This window comes from Synchiropus splendidus, chromosome 3 (genome assembly GCF_027744825.2).
Source record: "Synchiropus splendidus isolate RoL2022-P1 chromosome 3, RoL_Sspl_1.0, whole genome shotgun sequence".
In the NCBI taxonomy this organism is placed as follows: Eukaryota; Metazoa; Chordata; class Actinopteri; order Syngnathiformes; family Callionymidae; genus Synchiropus; species Synchiropus splendidus.
Window position 1 is genome coordinate 5,593,129 of NC_071336.1, and position 22,060 is coordinate 5,615,188.

At 44.2% G+C, this 22,060-nt stretch overlaps 4 protein-coding genes and 1 long non-coding RNA gene across 5 annotated transcripts; all 5 read left to right on the forward strand.

Moving 5' to 3' along the window:
- Positions 1–464: 464 nt before the first annotated feature.
- LOC128755393 (integumentary mucin A.1-like) lies at positions 465–3,289 on the forward strand. The gene is made up of 2 exons (XM_053858784.1): positions 465–1,467; positions 3,248–3,289. Exons 1-2 carry the CDS (start codon positions 508–510, stop codon positions 3,287–3,289), a joined length of 1,002 nt encoding a protein of 333 aa, XP_053714759.1. The 5' UTR covers positions 465–507.
- Positions 3,290–3,986: 697 nt separating this feature from the next.
- Positions 3,987–5,537, forward strand: LOC128755914 (uncharacterized). The gene is made up of 2 exons (XM_053860026.1): positions 3,987–5,384; positions 5,453–5,537. Exons 1-2 carry the CDS (start codon positions 4,297–4,299, stop codon positions 5,535–5,537), a joined length of 1,173 nt encoding a protein of 390 aa, XP_053716001.1. The 5' UTR covers positions 3,987–4,296.
- A 6,481-nt stretch (positions 5,538–12,018) lies between these two features.
- LOC128755915 (mucin-5AC-like) lies at positions 12,019–13,697 on the forward strand. The gene is made up of 2 exons (XM_053860027.1): positions 12,019–13,580; positions 13,637–13,697. The coding sequence occupies exons 1-2, from the start codon at positions 12,019–12,021 to the stop codon at positions 13,695–13,697; spliced, it is 1,623 nt and encodes a 540-aa protein (XP_053716002.1).
- A 21-nt stretch (positions 13,698–13,718) lies between these two features.
- Positions 13,719–19,703, forward strand: LOC128755918 (mucin-2-like). The gene is made up of 4 exons (XM_053860028.1): positions 13,719–15,950; positions 16,421–16,641; positions 16,763–19,248; positions 19,653–19,703. The coding sequence occupies exons 1-4, from the start codon at positions 13,756–13,758 to the stop codon at positions 19,701–19,703; spliced, it is 4,953 nt and encodes a 1,650-aa protein (XP_053716003.1). The 5' UTR covers positions 13,719–13,755.
- A 771-nt stretch (positions 19,704–20,474) lies between these two features.
- LOC128756461 (uncharacterized) lies at positions 20,475–21,223 on the forward strand. The gene is made up of 3 exons (XR_008414233.1): positions 20,475–21,003; positions 21,068–21,123; positions 21,192–21,223. It is a non-coding gene; the product is annotated as an uncharacterized LOC128756461 (long non-coding RNA).
- Positions 21,224–22,060: the final 837 nt, after the last annotated feature.

The following is a 22,060-nucleotide window of genomic DNA, read 5'->3' on the forward strand; positions in this document are numbered from 1 at the left end:
TCAATTCTGCCCCGGCACTGTCAACAACACTTGCTCAAACAACAGCAGCTTCACCCACGACACTCAACATAGCCTTTCATAACAATGGCTTTTCTGACCAAAACAGGGGCTCCCACGACAACGCTTGCCTCCACAACAATGGAAGCTTCAATGTCAACAGTTGCTTTCACAACAACAGGGCTGTTTACAACTACAGCCATTTCAGCAACTACAGAGGTTCCGACAAGTGTTGTTCCAACAACAACAGCAGTTATTGACTTAACAAGTACTAATCCAACAACACTATTGGATCCCACAACATCTACACCACCAACAACTATAACCACAACAGATGCTATGACAACAGATTCTCCTACACCACTCGCCTCAACAACGATTGCAGCTCCAGCACAATCTCTTCCAACCACAGAAAGTCTGCCAGAAAGTACAACAGTGTCACCAACTACAATGGGTGAACTCACAACTCTTATTGTAGTACCAACAAGTACCTTACCTACAAGTGCTGCAATGGAAACAACAATGGAACCCACAACAACATCAACTGTAACAGCAAAATCTGCCCAAACATCAACTTCTCAGACAACTGATCAGATAACAAACAAATCCTATATAATAGGGACGTCAACAGTAGCACCAACAACAGAGCCTCCAACAACTCCCAGTGAAACTACAGTGCTAGAAACAGAAGTTTTTCCCACAACATCCACACCATCTACAACAGCAATCATGACCACAGAGCCAGCAACAACAACTGTTGCTGAGACAACAGTGGCTCTGACAACAGAGCCTCCAACAACTCCCAGTGAAACTACAATGCTAGAAACAGAAGTTTTTCCCACAACATTCACACCATCTACAACAGCAATCATGACCACAGAGCCGGAAACAACAACTGTTGCTCAGACAACAGTGGCTCTGACAACAACCATCTCATCAACAACTGTTCTGATAACAACAGACTCTGCCAAAGCAACCACTCGCCCAGTGACATTTACGCTGAGAACCGTCTTGCCTCAAGTCACCCATGATCCAACAACAGATGATTTAGAAACTACAGATTTGCCCACAACAACCACTTTACCAACGACTGTTGCTCAAACAACTTTCTCACCTATAACTGTCGCTTTCACAACAGAAGACTTGACCACGATATCAATTGCTCCAAATACAGATGCTGTAACAACAGACTTGCCAATAACAACGATTGCACCAACAACAGGTGCTCTTGCAACAAATACAACAACACCAACAAATACCCCCACTTCAACAGATGCTTTAACAACAACACATTCTCCCACAGAACCAGCCTCAACAACAAGAGTGTTTCCATCAACTGCAGATTTTTCTATAACAACAACTGCTCCAGCAACATTCTTTCCAACATCCACTACAGCTCAAACAACAGTTGATCTCACAACAAGAGACTTGACCACAACCACCATTGCTCCAACCACAGTTAGTTATACTGTATCAGACATACACTCCACAACTACTGCTGGGACTACAGTTGCTCAAACAACCAAAGACTTGACTACAACAACTGCGGCTTCAGCAACAGTTGCTCTGACAACAACAGAGAATTGCCCCAACTGCCCCAAGTCAACCACCACTTTTAAAACACCTGCTTTTACAGCAACAAACCTGCCCCTAACAACTGCTCAAACAACAGTTGAGCAAACAGCAATAGACTTAACCTCAACCACAATTTCCCCTACATTTGCTCTTACATCAATGGACTTGCCTACAACAAACTTTGCTCCAATAACGGCAGCTGTTACATCAGACCTGCCAACGACGACAGGCCAAAAAACAGTTGCTCTTGCAACAACAGACTTGACTAGAGCTGCTTTAATAACAACGTATTCTCCCACGGAACCAGACTCGAGAACAACTGTGTCTCCATCAACTGCATTTTGGACCGTCACAGATTTTGCCACGACAACTGCTCCAGCAACAGTCGCTTTTACGACAACAGTCTATCCAACATCCACTACAGCTCAAACAACAGTTGATCTCACAACAACAGACTTAACCACAACCACCACTGCTCCAACAACAGTTAGTTATACTGTATCAGACATGCACACCAAAACTACTGTTGGGACTACAGTTGCTCAAACAACAAAAGACTTGATTACAACAACTGCGGCTTCAGCAACAGTTGCTCTGACAACAACAGAGAATTGCCCCAACTGCCCCAAGTCAACCACCACTTTTAAAACACCTGCTTTTACAACAACAGACCTGCCCCCAACAACTGCTCAAACAACAGTTGAGCAAACAGCAATAGACTTAACCTCAAACACAATTTCCCCAACATTTGCTCTTACATCAATGGACTTGCCCACAACAGACTTTGATCCAATTACAGTTGATGTTACATCAGACTTGCCAACAACAACAGCAGGTCAGACAACAGTTGCTCTTGCAACAACAGACTTGACTAGAGCCAAAAGTGCTCTGACGACAACTGAAACCACTGCAATGTCGTCTGTAACAAGTACTGTACCAACAAAAAACGTTTCCCCCACCACCACGATACTGACGACAATAGTTGCATCCACAGCACCACCAACAAATCCCCCCACTTCAACAGCTGCTTTAATAACAACATATACCCCCTCGAAACCAGACTCAATGACAACTGTGTCTCCATCAACTGCATTTTGGACCACTGCAGATTTTGCCACGACAACTGCTCCAGCAACAGTCGCTCTTATAACAACAGTCTATCCAACATCCACTACAGCTCAAACAACTGCTGATCTCACAACAACAGACTTGACCACAACCACCATTGCTCCAACAACAGTTAGTTATACTGTATCAGACATGCACACCACAACTACTGTTGGGACTACAGTTACTCAAACAACAAAAGACTTGACTACAGCAACTGCTGCTTCAGCAACAGTTGCTCTGACAACAACAGAGAATTGCCCCAACTGCCCCAAGTCAACCACCTCTTTTAAAACACCTGCTTTTACAGCAAGAGACCTGCCCCTAACAACTGCTCAAACAACAGTTGAGCAAACGGCAATAGACTTAACCTCAACCACAATTTCCCCTACATTTGCTCTTACATCAATGGACTTGCCCACAACAGACTTTGCTGCAATAACGGCAGCTGTTACATCAGACCTGCCAACGACGACAGGCCAAAAAACAGTTGCTCTTGCAACAACAGACTTGACTAGAGCCACAACTGCTCTGACAACAATTGAACCCACTGCCCTGTCGTCTGTAGCAAGTGTTGTTCCAACAACCAAAGTTTCCCCCACCACCATGATACTGACGACAATAGTTGCATCCACAGCACCACCAACAAATCCTCCCACTTCAACAGCTGCTTTAATAACAACATATACTCCCACGGAACCAGACTCGACAACGTATTCTCCCACGGTACCAGACTCGAGAACAACTGTGTCTCCATTAACTGCATTTTGGACCGTCACAGATTTTGCCACAACAACTGCTCCAGCAACAGTCGCTTTTACAACAACAGTCTTTCCAACATCCACTACAGCTCAAACAACAGTTGATCTCACAACAACAGACTTGACCACAACCACCATTGCTCCAACCACAGTTAGTTATACTGTATCAGACATACACTCCACAACTAATGCTGGGACTACAGTTGTTCAAACAACAAAAGACATGACTACAACAACTGCTGCTTCAGCAACAGTTGCTCTGACAACAACAGAGAATTGCCCCAACTGCCCCAAGTCAACCACCACTTTTAAAACACCTGCTTTTACAGCAAGAGACCTGCCCCCAACAACTGCTCAAACAACAGTTGAGCAAACAGCAATAGACTTAACCTCAACCACAATTTCCCCTACATTTGCTCTTACATCAATGGACTTGCCCACAACAAACTTTGCTCCAATAACAGCAGCTGTTACATCAGACCTGCCAACGACGACAGGCCAAAAAACAGTTGCTCTTGCAACAACAGACTTGACAAGAGCTGCTTTAATAACAACGTATTCTCCCACGGAACCAGACTCGACAACGTATTCTCCCACGGAACCAGACTCGAGAACAACTGTGTCTCCATCAACTGCATTTTGGACCGTCACAGATTTTGCCACGACAACTGCTCCAGCAACAGTCGCTTTTACGACAACAGTCTATCCAACATCCACTACAGCTCAAACAACAGCTGATCTCACAACAACAGACCTGACCACAACCACCATTGCTCCAACCACCGTTGGTTATACTGTATCAGACACGCACACCGCAACTACTGCTGGGACTACAGTTGCTCAAACAACAAAAGACATGACTACAGCAACTGCTGCTTCAGCAACAGTTGCTCTGACAACAACAGAGAATTGCCCCAACTGCCCCAAGTCAACCACCACTTTTAAAACACCTGCTTTTACAACAACAAACCTGCCCCCAACAACTGCTCAAACAACAGTTGAGCAAACAGCAATAGACTTAACCTCAACCACAATTTCCCCTACATTTGCTCTTACATCAATGGACTTGCCCACAACAGACTTTGATCCAATTACAGTTGATGTTACATCAGACTTGCCAACAACAACAGCAGGTCAGACAACAGTTTCTCTTGCAACAACAGACTTGACTAGAGCCAAAAGTGCTCTGACGACAACTGAAACCACTGCAATGTCGTCTGTAACAAGTACTGTACCAACAACAAACGTTTCCCCCACCACCACGATACTGACGACAATAGTTCCATCCACAGCACCACCAACAAATCCCCCCACTTCAACAGCTGCTTTCACAACAACATATACTCCCACGGAACCAGACTCAACAACAACTGTGTCTCCATCAACTGCATTTTGGACCACTGCAGATTTTGCCATGACAACAACTGCTCCAGCAACAGTCGCTCTTACAACAACAGTCTATCCAACATCCACTACAGCTCAAATAACAGTTGATCTCACAACAACAGACTTGACCACAACCACCATTGCTCCAACCACCGTTGGTTATACTGTATCAGACATGCACACCACAACTAATGCTGGGACAACAGTTGCTCAAACAACAAAAGACTTGACTACAACAACTGCGGCTTCAGCAACAGTTGCTCGGACAATAACAGAGAATTGCCCCAACTGCCCCAAGTCAACCACCACTTTTAAAACACCTGCTTTTACAACAACAAACCTGCCCCCAACAACTGCTCAAACAACAGTTGAGCAAACAGCAATAGACTTAACCTCAACCACAATTTCCCCTACATTTGCTCTTACATCAATGGACTTGCCCACAACAAACTTTGCTGCAATAACAGCAGCTGTTACATCAGACCTGCCAACCACGACAGGCCAAAAAACAGTTGCTCTTGCAACAACAGACTTGACTAGAGCTGCTTTAATAACAACGTATTCTCCCACGGAACCAGACTCGAGAACAACTGTGTCTCCATCAACTGCATTTTGGACCGTCACAGATTTTGCCACGACAACTGCTCCAGCAACAGTCGCTTTTACGACAACAGTCTATCCAACATCCACTACAGCTCAAACAACAGCTGATCTGACAACAAGAGACTTGACCACAACCACCATTGCTCCAACAACAGTTAGTTATACTGTATCAGACATGCACACCACAACTACTGCTGGGACTACAGTTGTTCAAACAACAAAAGACATGACTACAACAACTGCTGCTTCAGCAACAGTTGCTCTGACAACAACAGAGAATTGCCCCAACTGCCCCAAGTCAACCACCTCTTTTAAAACACCTGCTTTTACAGCAAGAGACCTGCCCCTAACAACTGCTCAAAAAACAGTTGAGCAAACAGCAATAGACTTAACCTCAACCACAATTTCCCCTACATTTGCTCTTACATCAATGGACTTGCCCACAACAGACTTTGCTCCAATAACAGCTGCTGTTACATCAGACCTGCCAACGACGACAGGCCAAAAAACAGTTGCTCTTGCAACAACAGACTTGACTAGAGCTGCTTTAATAACAACGTATTCTCCCACGGAACCAGACTCGACAACGTATTCTCCCACGGAACCAGACTCGAGAACAACTGTGTCTCCATCAACTGCATTTTGGACCGTCACAGATTTTGCCATGACAACAACTGCTCCAGCAACAGTCGCTTTTACAACAACAGTCTATCCAACATCCACTACAGCTCAAACAACAGTTGATCTCACAACAACAGAGTTGACCACAACCACCATTGCTCCAACCGCCGTTGGTTATACTGTATCAGACACGCACACCACAACTAATGCTGGGACAACAGTTGCTCAAACAACAAAAGACATGACTACAACAACTGCTGCTTCAGCAACAGTTGCTCTGACAAAAACAGAGAATTGCCCCAACTGCCCCAAGTCAACCACCACTTTTAAAACACCTGCTTTTACAACAACAGACCTGCCCCCAACAACTGCTCAAACAACAGTTGAGCAAACAGCAATAGACTTAACCTCAAACACAATTTCCCCAACATTTGCTCTTACATCAATGGACTTGCCCACAACAGACTTTGATCCAATTACAGTTGATGTCACATCAGACTTGCCAACAACAACAGCAGGTCAGACAACCGTTGCTCTTGCAACAACAGACTTGACTAGAGCCAAAAGTGCTTTGACGACAACTGAAACCACTGCAATGTCGTCTGTAACCAGTGCTGTTCCAACAACAAAAGTTTCCCCTACCACCACGATACTGACGACAATAGTTCCATCCACAGCACCACCAACAAATCCCCCCACTTCACCAGCTGCTTTAATAACAACATATACCCTCAAAGAACCAGACTCAACAACAACTGTGTCTCCATCAACTGCATTTTGGACCACTGCAGATTTTGCCACGACAACTGCTCCAGCAACAGTCGCTCTTACAACAACAGTCTTTCCAACATCCACTACAGCTCAAATAACAGTTGATCTCACAACAACAGACTTGACCACAACCACCATTGCTCCAACCACCGTTGGTTATACTGTATCAGACATGCACACCACAACTAATACTGGGACTACAGTTGCTCAAACAACTGAAGACTTGACTACAACAACTGCGGCTTCAGCAACAGTTGCTCTGACAACAACAGAGAATTGCCCCAACTGCCCCAAGTCAACCACCACTTTTAAAACACCTGCTTTTACAACAACAAACCTGCCCCCAACAACTGCTCAAACAACAGTTGAGCAAACAGCAATAGACTTAACCTCAACCACAATTTCCCCTACATTTGCTCTTACATCAATGGACTTGCCCACAACAAACTTTGCTGCAATAACAGCAGCTGTTACATCAGACCTGCCAACGACGACAGGCCAAAAAACAGTTGCTCTTGCAACAACAGACTTGACTAGAGCTGCTTTAATAACAACGTATTCTCCCACGGAACCAGACTCGAGAACAACTGTGTCTCCATCAACTGCATTTTGGACCGTCACAGATTTTGCCATGACAACAACTGCTCCAGCAACAGTCGCTTTTACAACAACAGTCTATCCAACATCCACTACAGCTCAAACAACAGTTGATCTCACAACAACAGAGTTGACCACAACTACCATTGCTCCAACAACAGTTAGTTATACTGTATCAGACATGCACACCACAACTAATGCTGGGACAACAGTTGCTCAAACAACAAAAGACATGACTACAACAACTGCTGCTTCAGCAACAGTTGCTCTGACAACAACAGAGAATTGCCCCAACTGCCCCAAGTCAACCACCTCTTTTAAAACACCTGCTTTTACAGCAAGAGACCTGCCCCTAACAACTGCTCAAACAACAGTTGAGCAAACAGCAATAGACTTAACCTCAACCACAATTTCCCCTACATTTGCTCTTACATCAATGAACTTGCCTACAACAAACTTTGCTCCAATAACAGCAGCTGTTACATCAGACCTGCCAATGACGACAGGCCAAAAAACAGTTGCTCTTGCAACAACAGACTTGACTAGAGCTGCTTTAATAACAACATATTCTCCCATGGAACCAGACTCGACAACGTATTCTCCCACGGAACCAGACTCGAGAACAACTGTGTCTCCATCAACTGCATTTTGGACCGTCACAGATTTTGCCACGACAACTGCTCCAGCAACAGTCGCCTTTACGACAACAGTCTATCCAACATCCACTACAGCTCAAACAACAGCTGATCTCACAACAACAGAGTTGACCACAACCACCATTGCTCCAACAACAGTTAGTTATACTGTATCAGACATGCACACCACAACTACTGCTGGGACTACAGTTGCTCAAACAACAAAAGACATGACTACAACAACTGCGGCTTCAGCAACAGTTGCTCTGACAACAACAGAGAATTGCCCCAACTGCCCCAAGTCAACCACCACTTTTAAAACACCTGCTTTTACAGCAAGAGACCTGCCCCTAACAACTGCTCAAACAACAGTTGAGCAAACAGCAATAGACTTAACTTCAAACACAATTTCCCCAACATTTGCTCTTACATCAATGGACTTGCCCACAACAGACTTTGATCCAATTACAGTTGATGTTACATCAGACTTGCCAACAACAACAGCAGGTCAGACAACAGTTTCTCTTGCAACAACAGACTTGACTAGAGCCAAAAGTGCTCTGACGACAACTGAAACCACTGCAATGTCGTCTGTGACAAGTGCTGTACCAACAACAAACGTTTCCCCCACCACCACGATACTGACGACAATAGTTCCATCCACAGCACCACCAACAAATACCCCCACTTCAACAGCTGCTTTCACAACAACATATACTCCCACGGAACCAGACTCAACAACAACTGTGTCTCCATCAACTGCATTTTGGACCACTGCAGATTTTGCCATGACAACAACTGCTCCAGCAACAGTCGCTCTTACAACAACAGTCTATCCAACATCCACTACAGCTCAAATAACAGTTGATCTCACAACAACAGACTTGACCACAACCACCATTGCTCCAACCACCGTTGGTTATACTGTATCAGACATGCACACCACAACTAATGCTGGGACAACAGTTGCTCAAACAACAAAAGACTTGACTACAACAACTGCGGCTTCAGCAACAGTTGCTCGGACAATAACAGAGAATTGCCCCAACTGCCCCAAGTCAACCACCACTTTTAAAACACCTGCTTTTACAACAACAAACCTGCCCCCAACAACTGCTCAAACAACAGTTGAGCAAACAGCAATAGACTTAACCTCAACCACAATTTCCCCTACATTTGCTCTTACATCAATGGACTTGCCCACAACAAACTTTGCTGCAATAACAGCAGCTGTTACATCAGACCTGCCAACGACGACAGGCCAAAAAACATTTGCTCTTGCAACAACAGACTTGACTAGAGCTGCTTTAATAACAACGTATTCTCCCACGGAACCAGACTCGAGAACAACTGTGTCTCCATCAACTGCATTTTGGACCGTCACAGATTTTGCCACGACAACTGCTCCAGCAACAGTCGCTTTTACGACAACAGTCTATCCAACATCCACTACAGCTCAAACAACAGCTGATCTGACAACAAGAGACTTGACCACAACCACCATTGCTCCAACAACAGTTAGTTATACTGTATCAGACATGCACACCACAACTACTGCTGGGACTACAGTTGTTCAAACAACAAAAGACATGACTACAACAACTGCTGCTTCAGCAACAGTTGCTCTGACAACAACAGAGAATTGCCCCAACTGCCCCAAGTCAACCACCTCTTTTAAAACACCTGCTTTTACAGCAAGAGACCTGCCCCTAACAACTGCTCAAAAAACAGTTGAGCAAACAGCAATAGACTTAACCTCAACCACAATTTCCCCTACATTTGCTCTTACATCAATGGACTTGCCCACAACAGACTTTGCTCCAATAACAGCAGCTGCTACATCAGACCTGCCAACGACGACAGGCCAAAAAACAGTTGCTCTTGCAACAACAGACTTGACTAGAGCTGCTTTAATAACAACGTATTCTCCCACGGAACCAGACTCGACAACGTATTCTCCCACGGAACCAGACTCGAGAACAACTGTGTCTCCATCAACTGCATTTTGGACCGTCACAGATTTTGCCATGACAACAACTGCTCCAGCAACAGTCGCTTTTACAACAACAGTCTATCCAACATCCACTACAGCTCAAACAACAGTTGATCTCACAACAACAGAGTTGACCACAACCACCACTGCTCCAACAACAGTTAGTTATACTGTATCAGACACGCACACCACAACTAATGCTGGGACAACAGTTGCTCAAACAACAAAAGACATGACTACAACAACTGCTGCTTCAGCAACAGTTGCTCTGACAAAAACAGAGAATTGCCCCAACTGCCCCAAGTCAACCACCACTTTTAAAACACCTGCTTTTACAACAACAGACCTGCCCCCAACAACTGCTCAAACAACAGTTGAGCAAACAGCAATAGACTTAACCTCAAACACAATTTCCCCAACATTTGCTCTTACATCAATGGACTTGCCCACAACAGACTTTGATCCAATTACAGTTGATGTCACATCAGACTTGCCAACAACAACAGCAGGTCAGACAACCGTTGCTCTTGCAACAACAGACTTGACTAGAGCCAAAAGTGCTTTGACGACAACTGAAACCACTGCAATGTCGTCTGTAACCAGTGCTGTTCCAACAACAAAAGTTTCCCCTACCACCACGATACTGACGACAATAGTTCCATCCACAGCACCACCAACAAATCCCCCCACTTCACCAGCTGCTTTAATAACAACATATACCCTCAAAGAACCAGACTCAACAACAACTGTGTCTCCATCAACTGCATTTTGGACCACTGCAGATTTTGCCACGACAACTGCTCCAGCAACAGTCGCTCTTACAACAACAGTCTTTCCAACATCCACTACAGCTCAAATAACAGTTGATCTCACAACAACAGACTTGACCACAACCACCATTGCTCCAACCACCGTTGGTTATACTGTATCAGACATGCACACCACAACTAATGCTGGGACTACAGTTGCTCAAACAACTGAAGACTTGACTACAACAACTGCGGCTTCAGCAACAGTTGCTCTGACAACAACAGAGAATTGCCCCAACTGCCCCAAGTCAACCACCACTTTTAAAACACCTGCTTTTACAACAACAAACCTGCCCCCAACAACTGCTCAAACAACAGTTGAGCAAACAGCAATAGACTTAACCTCAACCACAATTTCCCCTACATTTGCTCTTACATCAATGGACTTGCCCACAACAAACTTTGCTCCAATAACGGCAGCTGTTACATCAGACCTGCCAACGACGACAGGCCAAAAAACAGTTGCTCTTGCAACAACAGACTTGACTAGAGCTGCTTTAATAACAACGTATTCTCCCACGGAACCAGACTCGAGAACAACTGTGTCTCCATCAACTGCATTTTGGACCGTCACAGATTTTGCCACGACAACTGCTCCAGCAACAGTCGCTTTTACAACAACAGTCTTTCCAACATCCACTACAGCTCAAACAACAGTTGATCTCACAACAACAGACTTGACCACAACCACCATTGCTCCAACAACAGTTAGTTATACTGTATCAGACACGTACACCACAACTACTGCTGGGTCTACAGTTGCTCAAACAACAAAAGACTTAACTACAGCAACTGTTGCTTCAGCAACAGAGAATTGCCCCAACTGCCCCAAGTCAACCACCACTTTTAAAACACCTGCTTTTACAACAACAAACCTGCCCCCAACAACTGCTCAAACAACAGTTGAGCAAACAGCAATAGACTTAACCTCAACCACAATTTCCCCTACATTTGCTCTTACATCAATGGACTTGCCCACAACAAACTTTGCTGCAATAACGGCAGCTGTTACATCAGACCTGCCAACGACGACAGGCCAAAAAACAGTTGCTCTTGCAACAACAGACTTGACTAGAGCCACAACTGCTCTGACAACAATTGAACCCACTGCCCTGTCGTCTGTAGCAAGTGTTGTTCCAACAACCAAAGTTTCCCCCACCACCATGATACTGACGACAATAGTTGCATCCACAGCACCACCAACAAATCCCCCCACTTCAACAGCTGCTTTAATAACAACATATACTCCCACGGAAACAGACTCGACAACGTATTCTCCCACGGAACCAGACTCGAGATCAACTGTGTCTCCATCAACTGCATTTTGGACCGTCACAGATTTTGCCACGACAACTGCTCCAGCAACAGTCGCTTTTACGACAACAGTCTATCCAACATCCACTACAGCTCAAACAACAGTTGATCTCACAACAACAGAGTTGACCACAACCACCATTGCTCCAACCGCCGTTGGTTATACTGTATCAGACATGCACACCACAACTAATGCTGGGACAACAGTTGCTCAAACAACAAAAGACTTGACTACAACAACTGCGGCTTCAGCAACAGTTGCTCGGACAATAACAGAGAATTGCCCCAACTGCCCCAAGTCAACCACCACTTTTAAAACACCTGCTTTTACAATAACAGACCTGCCCCCAACAACTGCTCAAACAACAGTTGAGCAAACAGCAATAGACTTAACCTCAACCACAATTTCCCCTACATTTGCTCTTACATCAATGGACTTGCCCACAACAGACTTTGATCCAATTACAGTTGATGTTACATCAGACTTGCCAACAACAACAGCAGGTCAGACAACAGTTGCTCTTGCAACAACAGACTTGACTAGAGCCAAAAGTGCTTTGACGACAACTGAAACCACTGCAATGTCGTCTGTAACAAGTACTGTACCAACAAAAAACGTTTCCCCCACCACCACGATACTGACGACAATAGTTGCATCCACAGCACCACCAACAAATCCCCCCACTTCAACAGCTGCTTTAATAACTACATATACCCCCTCGAAACTAGACTCAACAACAACTGTGTCTCCATCAACTGCATTTTGGACCACTGCAGATTTTGCCACGACAACTGCTCCAGCAACAGTCGCTCTTACAACAACAGTCTTTCCAACATCCACTACAGCTCAAATAACAGTTGATCTCACAACAACAGACTTGACCACAACCACCATTGCTCCAACAACAGTTAGTTATACTGTATCAGACATGCACACCACAACTACTGCTGGGACTACAGTTGTTCAAACAACAAAAGACATGACTACAACAACTGCTGCTTCAGCAACAGTTGCTCTGACAACAACAGAGAATTGCCCCAACTGCCCCGGGTCAACCACCTCTTTTAAAACACCTGCTTTTACAGCAACAGACCTGCCCCCAACAACAACTGCTCAAACGACAGTTGAGCAAACAGCAATAGACTTAACCTCAACCACAATTTCCCTTACATTTGCTCTTACATCAATGGACTTGCCCACAACAAACTTTGCTCCAATAACAGCTGCTGTTACATCAGACCTGCCAACAACGACAGACCAAAAAACAGTTGCTCTTGCAACAACAGACTTGACTAGAGCTGCTTTAATACCAACGTATTCTCCCACGGAACCAGACTCGACAACGTATTCTCCCATGGATCCAGACTCGACAACATATTCTCCCACGGAACCAGACTCGAGAACAACTGTGTCTCCATCAACTGCATTTTGGACCGTCACAGATTTTGCCACGACAACTGCTCCAGCAACAGTCACTCTTACAACAACAGTCTATCCAACATCCACTACAGCTCAAACAACAGTTGAGCAAACAGCAATAGACTTAACCTCAACCACAATTTCCCCAACATTTGCTCTTACATCAATGGACTTGCTCACAACAGACTTCGATCCAATTACAGTTGATGTTACCTCAGACTTGCCAACAACAACAGCAGGTCAGACAACAGTTGCTCTTGCAACAACAGACTTGACTAGAGCCAAAAGTGCTCTGACGACAACTGAAACCACTGCAATGTCGTCTGTAACAAGTGCTGTACCAACAACAAACGTTTCCCCCACCACCACGATACTGATGACAATAGTTGCATCCACAGCACCACCAACAAATCCCCCCACTTCAACAGCTGCTTTAATAACAACATATACTCCCACGGAACCAGACTCAACAACAACTGTGTCTCCATCAACTGCATTTTGGACCACTGCAGATTTTGCCACGACAACTGCTCCAGCAACAGTCGCTCTTACAACAACAGTCTATCCAACATCCACTACAGCTCAAATAACAGTTGATCTCACAACAACAGACTTAACCACAACCACCACTGCTCCAACAACAGTTAGTTATACTGTATCAGACATGCACACCACAACTACTGTTGGGACTACAGTTGCTCAAACAACAAAAGACTTGATTACAACAACTGCGGCTTCAGCAACAGTTGCTCTGACAACAACAGACATGCTCCCAACAAACTTTGCTCCAACAACAGTTGATGTTAAATCAGACTTACCCACAACAACAACTGCTTCAGCAACAGTCGCTTTTACAACAATGAACCTGCCCACAACCAACACTGCGAAGACTACGCATGCTCTAACTACAATACACTTGACTACAACTGTTGCTCCAACAACAGCCATTTTTACAACAAAGAACTCGCCCGCAACCAACATTGCGCTAACAACAGCAGGTTTTTCCACTAATACACTGACGTCAATATCTGCATCCAGCACACCTACTGCACCACTTACAAATCCCCCCACTTCAGCAGTTACAGAATTAACAACATACTCTCCCTTAGAACCAGCCTCCTCAGACTTAACCTCAAGAACTAATGATCCAGTCGCAGTTGCTTTGAAAACATCCACAGCATCACTGACAAATTTCCCCACTTCCACACCTGCTATAACAACAACAACGGATTATCCCACAGAATCGGCCTTGACAACTTCTGTGTCCCCATCGACTGCTTTTTACACAGCAACACACTTTCCCTCAACACCTGCCATCACAACAACACACTTAACCACAACAATTGCTCCAACAAGGATTGCACAGACAACTTCTGTTCTTGCAACATCAGACATTACTTCGACCACCATTCCTCTCGAAACAGTTGCTCTAACAACTGACTTGCTTAACACAACCACTGCTCCAGCAACAGTTGTGCTAACATCGAAAAACTTGCGCACAGCAACGTCTGCTCCAGCAACTGCTGCTATAACAACAGCAATTGAACCCTCCACATCTGCCGCAACTAGTGTTTCTCCCACAAGTACTACTCTGATGACTGCAGTTACTTCAGCCACATTCACAGCACCACCAACAAGTGTCCCCACTTCAACAGAAGCTATAATAACAACAGGTTCTACTACACTGCCAGAATGGACAACAACTAAATTCCCATCAACTGCTATTGACATAACAGACTTCGCCACAACAAATGCTTCAGCAACACCTGCTCGAACAACAACAGAGTTAACCACAACAACTGTAGCTCTAACAAAAATTGCACCAACTACTACTGTTTTCATTACAAAAGACTTCATCACAGTTTCTACTGCTCCAAAAACAGTTTCTCTCACAACAACAGACTTGCCCACAATAACCACTGCTCCAGCAACATATTCTCCCACCAACGCTGCCCTGAAAATGACTTTGTCTCAACCAACTGCTTCTTCTCCGATAACAGCTGCTCCAGCAACAGCTCTTAAAACAACAGAGTTGCCAACCACTATTCAAACAACAGTTGATGTAACAATAACAGACTTGCCCACAACAACTGTTCCAGAATCAACTGCTCTTACAACAACAGAATTGCCCACAAAAATGACTACTCCAGCAGCTGTAGGTCTATTAACAACACACTTAACCACTATACTCAATGCTCCAACAACAGTTCCTTTTAAAACAACAGACTTGCCCAGAGTCATCACTGTTCCACCAGTAGCTGCTCAAACGACAACAGCAGACTTTACCACAACTGATCTAACTGATCTGGAGACCACTGCTGCAACCAGCATAGCTCTGACAACAGCATTTGAACCCACCATGTCAACCACAACTAATGTGATTCCATTCCCAGAGGATTCTCATACTACCACTCTCCTGACCACAATGGTTGCTGACACCACATCCACAGGACCTCCAACAAAATTTCACTCTTCAACAGCTGCAACAACTTTGTCCTCATCCGTTTTCTCAACACCAGTGTTTCACATGACAACTGATCTAGCACCACTTACTTTTACAACAGACCAGCCCACAGCAACTGCTCCAGTGACAGACTTTATTACAACTACTGTTCCTAAAACTGACGCTGAAATAACAAAAGACATATCCGTTACAAACTCTGCTCCAGCAACATTTGCTCTAAAAACAACAGATTCCCCCGCAACAACCACTGCTCTTGCAACAGTTGCTCTGACAACTGAACCCACCACGTCAACTGCAACTCACACAACACCGCAAACAATATTGGCAACATCAACAGTTGTTATGCCCCCAACGGTTCCTGCCACAGCACCTGCCTCAACGACTCCATCTCCACCAGCTGCATCAGACTTTTCCACAACAGGGACTGCAGCAACAACAGTTGCTCTCTCAACCATAGACTTTCCCACAATAATCACTGCTCCAACATCTGCATCTCTGACAGCAACACATTTCCGAATAACATCCTCTTCTCCATCAACAGTTGCTCAGACAGCAACCAATCTACCTACATCAGCCACCTCTGCAACTGTTGGTCAGATAACAACAGATTTGCCCATAACGTCGACCACCCCCACAACAGTTGGTCTGGCAACAAAAGATCTGCCTGCAACAACAACAGCTATTCTCACAACAAATGTGCCCACAACAGCTACTGCTCCAGAAATACCTACTCCAGCACCAATAAATTTGCCAACAGACACCACTACTGCTGCAACATTTGCTCTGACAACTGCAATTAAGGCTCCCACTTCTTCTGCAACAAGTGTCATTCCAGGAACCAACGGATTACACACTAATACTCCCCTGTCAAGAGTCATAGCTGACACAACATCCACAGCACCACCAACAAAATACCCCACTTCAACCGTTGGTGAAATTACAACAGATCCCCCCACAATTCCTGCCTCAACTACGACTGCGCCTTCATTCACTGCAACAGACGTTTTCACAATGACTGCACCAGCAGCAGATGGTCTGACAACTATAAACATACCCAAAATGACTGCCACAGAGGCTCAAAAGGTAACAGATTTGCCCACAACATACAGTGCTACTTCAACAGTTGCTCTTACAACAAAAAACCTGCCTACAACAACCACCACTTCAACAACATCTCCGGTTGCCGTCTCACCTGCAACCACTCTAATGGCATCAAAAGACTTGACCACTACCACCATCACTCCAGAGACAGTTTCTCTAACAAAACACTTTGCCACCACAAACACTGGTCCCGCAACCTTTGCTCTGACAACAATTGAACCCGTCACATCAATCGCAACTAGTGTTGTTCCATCAACAAAACTTTTTCGCAGTACCACTCACCTGACAACAGATGTTGAGGGCTCCACATACACAGCAGCACCAACACATTCAACAAGTATAATGACAACAGAGTCTTCCTCCATATCTGCCTCAACTATGAGAACATCTCAATCAGCTGTTTGGTCAACACTGACAGACCGTCTCTCAGCAACTGCTCATGAATCAACAGGTCTCACAGCAACAGTCTCACCAACACCAACACCAACAGGCCTGACCACGGCAACCACTGCTCCAGCAACAAATGCTCTGACAGCCATTATTTCTCCTGCAACTGCTGTTCTGACATCAACACACTTGGCCTCAACAACCTCTTATCCAAAAACAGGTGACCTAACAATGACAGATTTGCCCACAACAAAGACTGCCCTAGCAACAGTGGCCTGGTCAACAATAGATTTGCTGACAACAACCACTTCTGAATCAACCTTTGCTCTGACAACAGCAATTAAACGTACGTCGACTACAACCAGTGCTATGCCAGTTTCTCACAGGACCACTCCCCTGTCAACACCCATTGCCTACACCACATACGCAGCCCCACCAGCAATATTACCCACTTCAACAGTTGGTATAACCACTACATATTCTCCCACAATTCCTGCCTCGACAACAACTGTGTCTTCAACCACTGCCACAGACTTTCCCACACTGACTCTTACAAATGCAGTAACGATAACAGATTTGCCAACAACAACCACGGCTCCCACAATTGTAGCTCCGACAACAGCTATTTCACCCGCAACTTCTGTTCTGACAACGAAAGACTTGGCCACAACAACCATCGCTGCTCCAGCAACCTTTGCTCTGACAACAGAAATTGAACCCACCACATCTACTGCAAATAGTGTAGTTCTATCAACCAATGTTTCGCACACCACCACTCTCCTGACAGTTGTTGCAGACACACCACACACAGCACCACCAACATATTCGACGGGTGATACGACAACCGATTCTCCCTCTGCATCTGCCACGACTATTAGAACATCTCAATCAGCTGCTTTTTTGACACAGACAGTCTCACGTCTCTCATCAACAGCTCTGACAATAACTGTCTCACCAACACCAAAAAACCCGGCCACGCCAACCACAGGTCCAGCAACAGTAGCTCTCACAGCCATTACTTCACCTGCAACTACTGTTCTGACAACACATTTGACCCCAACGACCTATTCTCCAAAAACAGTTGCCCTTACAACAACAGACTCACCCACAACGACTGCTCAATTAACACTTGCTCTCACAGCAGCAGAATTGCACACAACGACCACTTCTCCAACAGCAGTTGCTCTTACAACAATCTCACCCAAAACTACTATTCTGGCAAACAAATTGACTACAGCAACCTTTGCGTCAGAGACTGTTTCTCCTAAAACGACTAGGTTCCCCATGGAAACAGGTACTATAATCACAAGAGATTTTGACACTGCTCCAACAAATGTTGTTTCAACAATAACAATTGAACCCACCACAATGTCGACCGCAACAACAAAAGTTAAAAAATCAACAAAAGTTTCTCCCACAACTTTGGAAACCATACTCAGAGGTACTCCAACAACATCTGCTAAAATAACAGCAGCACAGACATCAGTTTCATCCACACCAAAAGGGTCCCACACAGCAGCGGCACCAACAAGTCGTGTTGTCACTACAGCAGCCGCTTTTCCTACAAAAACCTCAACACTAGGAAAAACAGTGACTCCCATGACATCTACATTGCGATTAACACTGCTGCCCACAACATCTAAAATTGCAACACATTTGCCGACAATAACTGATGCGCCCACAAAGCATGCTGCTCTGACAACAATAGTCACTTCCACAACAACCAGTGCTCCACCAATAGTTACTCTGACATCAGCTATCTCACCCACAACTGCTATTAAACCTACCACACCATCTTCTGAAACAAAATTATTTTCAACAACTCCTCTTTCATCCACTAGTTTGGGACTCACACCAACTGCAACCACTACAACTTCTGGCCAAACTACAGTGATGCATTCATCAATTGATCAACCAGCAACAGTTGCACAGACACCAGCAGACTTGAGCTCAACTATAAGTAAACTCACCATGTCTACTGTCTCAAGATCTATTGAAACATCAAGCCATGAAACGATCACTCATAAAACAATAGGTTCCTCTACTACAAATGAGGATGCAAGTACAACACTCGCATCAATGACAGTGGCTCCCACAAGTGCCTTTTTTAGGACTGTCCCTCCCCTAACAACTGCTACCATGACAACTATGACAACGATTGATGCACCCGTGACACCCAAACTGCCAACAACTAATTTCTCCAAAGCAGCCTCTATTACCAAAGCAGAGTCGTCCAGAGCACCTGCCTCGAGCGTGAATACCACTTCTGTGACTGTTGCTGCTCAGACAACAAACATGCCCATGACAACCACTGTCCCAATAACATTTACTTTCCCTGCAATAGCCTCTATACCAGCAACAGCAGTTCCTCACACATCTACACAGTTAACACCAACTTCCCCTACATCAACAGCTGTTATAGCCAAAACACTTTCTCCCAAACCATCTGTCTCAACCATGAGTGCTGCTCCAGCTGGTGTTGCTCCCACAGCTACACCGCAAACAACAAATACTCACCCAGCATTTACACAATTAACCTCAAATCTCACCACAGCGCAGATGTCTAAAGCTACAACAAACTTACACACTGAAATGAATCTCAAGACGTCACCATCCCAAAGAAGGAAAACGAGCGAAACATCTACCTCTCAAATAACAGTTGCTCTTCAAACAACTCCCTTCTTCACAAAAGAGGCTTTAAAAACAACAGGAGCCTTAGCAGTGAAGACACAAAATACAACAACTGCTTTACCACCAAAGAGAATTGTTGCCAAAACAGCGGCAACAACAATTTTCACCCCATCATCGGTGGTGACTCCTGCAACATCTGCAACTGCAATCCCACCAACCACTGCTGCTTGGACAAAAAGCATTATACCCAACACACCGTCGGCTAAAATGGTATTTGTTGCAACAACTCCTGCCTCACCTATGACTTCTGCAACTAATTGGGCAACAAAAAGAGTTGGGGCTTCAACGGGACTTGCTCGTTTGACAGAGTCCCCAGCAGAAAGCGTTTCAGACAGAACAACCGCAGTCATAACAACAGTGGATCCTTCAATATCCATTGCACAGTCTCAAGCAACATTAGAGGATTTTGTGACGTCTGATGCACTGACAACTGTCTTGCCAACAACTTATGCTCAAACTCCACATGCTGTTTCCATTCTGAAGACAAATACAGCAGATCCATTTACATTTATTTCCCCATCAACAGCTGAACTGTCACCTACTGTTCCCCATATAAAATATAATTCGACAACAACTTACTCCTCAACTTCAGTTTCATTCATAACTGGAATTTCCTTAAAAACAACAGTTGAAATGAGAGCAACAAGCCAAGCTCTGACAAAAAGGACTGCAATCATTTTGCATGTAATTATATGTGAAAAATTTATAAACAAACTGAACGACCCACAGAGCAGAGAATTTAAAGAACTCGTGAAGAAATTTGTGACCTGGGTAAGTTTTTTTTTTTGACTCAGTGGTGAAATGATACATTTTTAAACTTTGATTTCCTTCACAGTGTGAAAAAGCACCATATGGAATGAACATTTCTCATTGCAATGTGGAAAAATTCAGGTATGATTTTGTACTCCGATATCCACATATTGTTTGGCATGATACCAACCAACTTTTCTCCACGACAGAAAATTTGGAAGTACATCACCTAAAGATAAGACTGAAGTGGTGTTTGAAGTTGAGTTCATTACATCAAAGCCGCCATCCAAAAAAGAGGTTGTGGAATTGATGAAGAAAGCTGCAAAACAAAATGCAAATTCCCCAATAATCATTTATCCCGCCTCAATCCAAACACAAGGTCAGTAAATATATCATCTGGTTACATCATATCTTACTTAACAATATTCTGTTGTACGTTTAATTGAGTAGTAGATTGATTGCTGAAGTAGACTGTTGACCTGATTTCAGATGGAGATCCAGAAACTCAATCACCTGTTTACACTGTTGCTTGTTCAGTAGCTACAGTAACATTTACGAAAGAGCTGAATGACCCAAAAACTGACAAATACAAGAGTCTTGAAAAGGAAATTGTTTCCTGGGTGAGGACAATAAGTGATTGTACTAAATCAATACTTCAACATTTCCATTTTTTAAAGCAACATATATAAATAGTTGAAATTTTCTATTTCATTTTACTTTTTTCCTAGTGTGAGAGCGCAACGAAAGAAAAGTGTGGAAACAAAAATGGTCGCTGCAAACTGATCAAATTCAGGTACTTTTCAACTCAAATGAAGCATTTTTATATTTTTAAATTGCTAATCACGATAAATGATTGTTTTGTAGATTGCGTTTTCATGTCAGAGACGAAAAAAGTTTCAGCGCCACATTGTTCAAATATTTCTACTCTGATCCAGGGATTCATGCACTTCATCTGAAAACACAGTTGAAGCAGAGTTTGAGGTCCGATTGCCCTGGTTGACTCCAACATCTGAAATTCCATCAAGAAGACTCATGGCTCAAACATTAAAAAGAGCAGCAGATAATCTGAAACATTTCA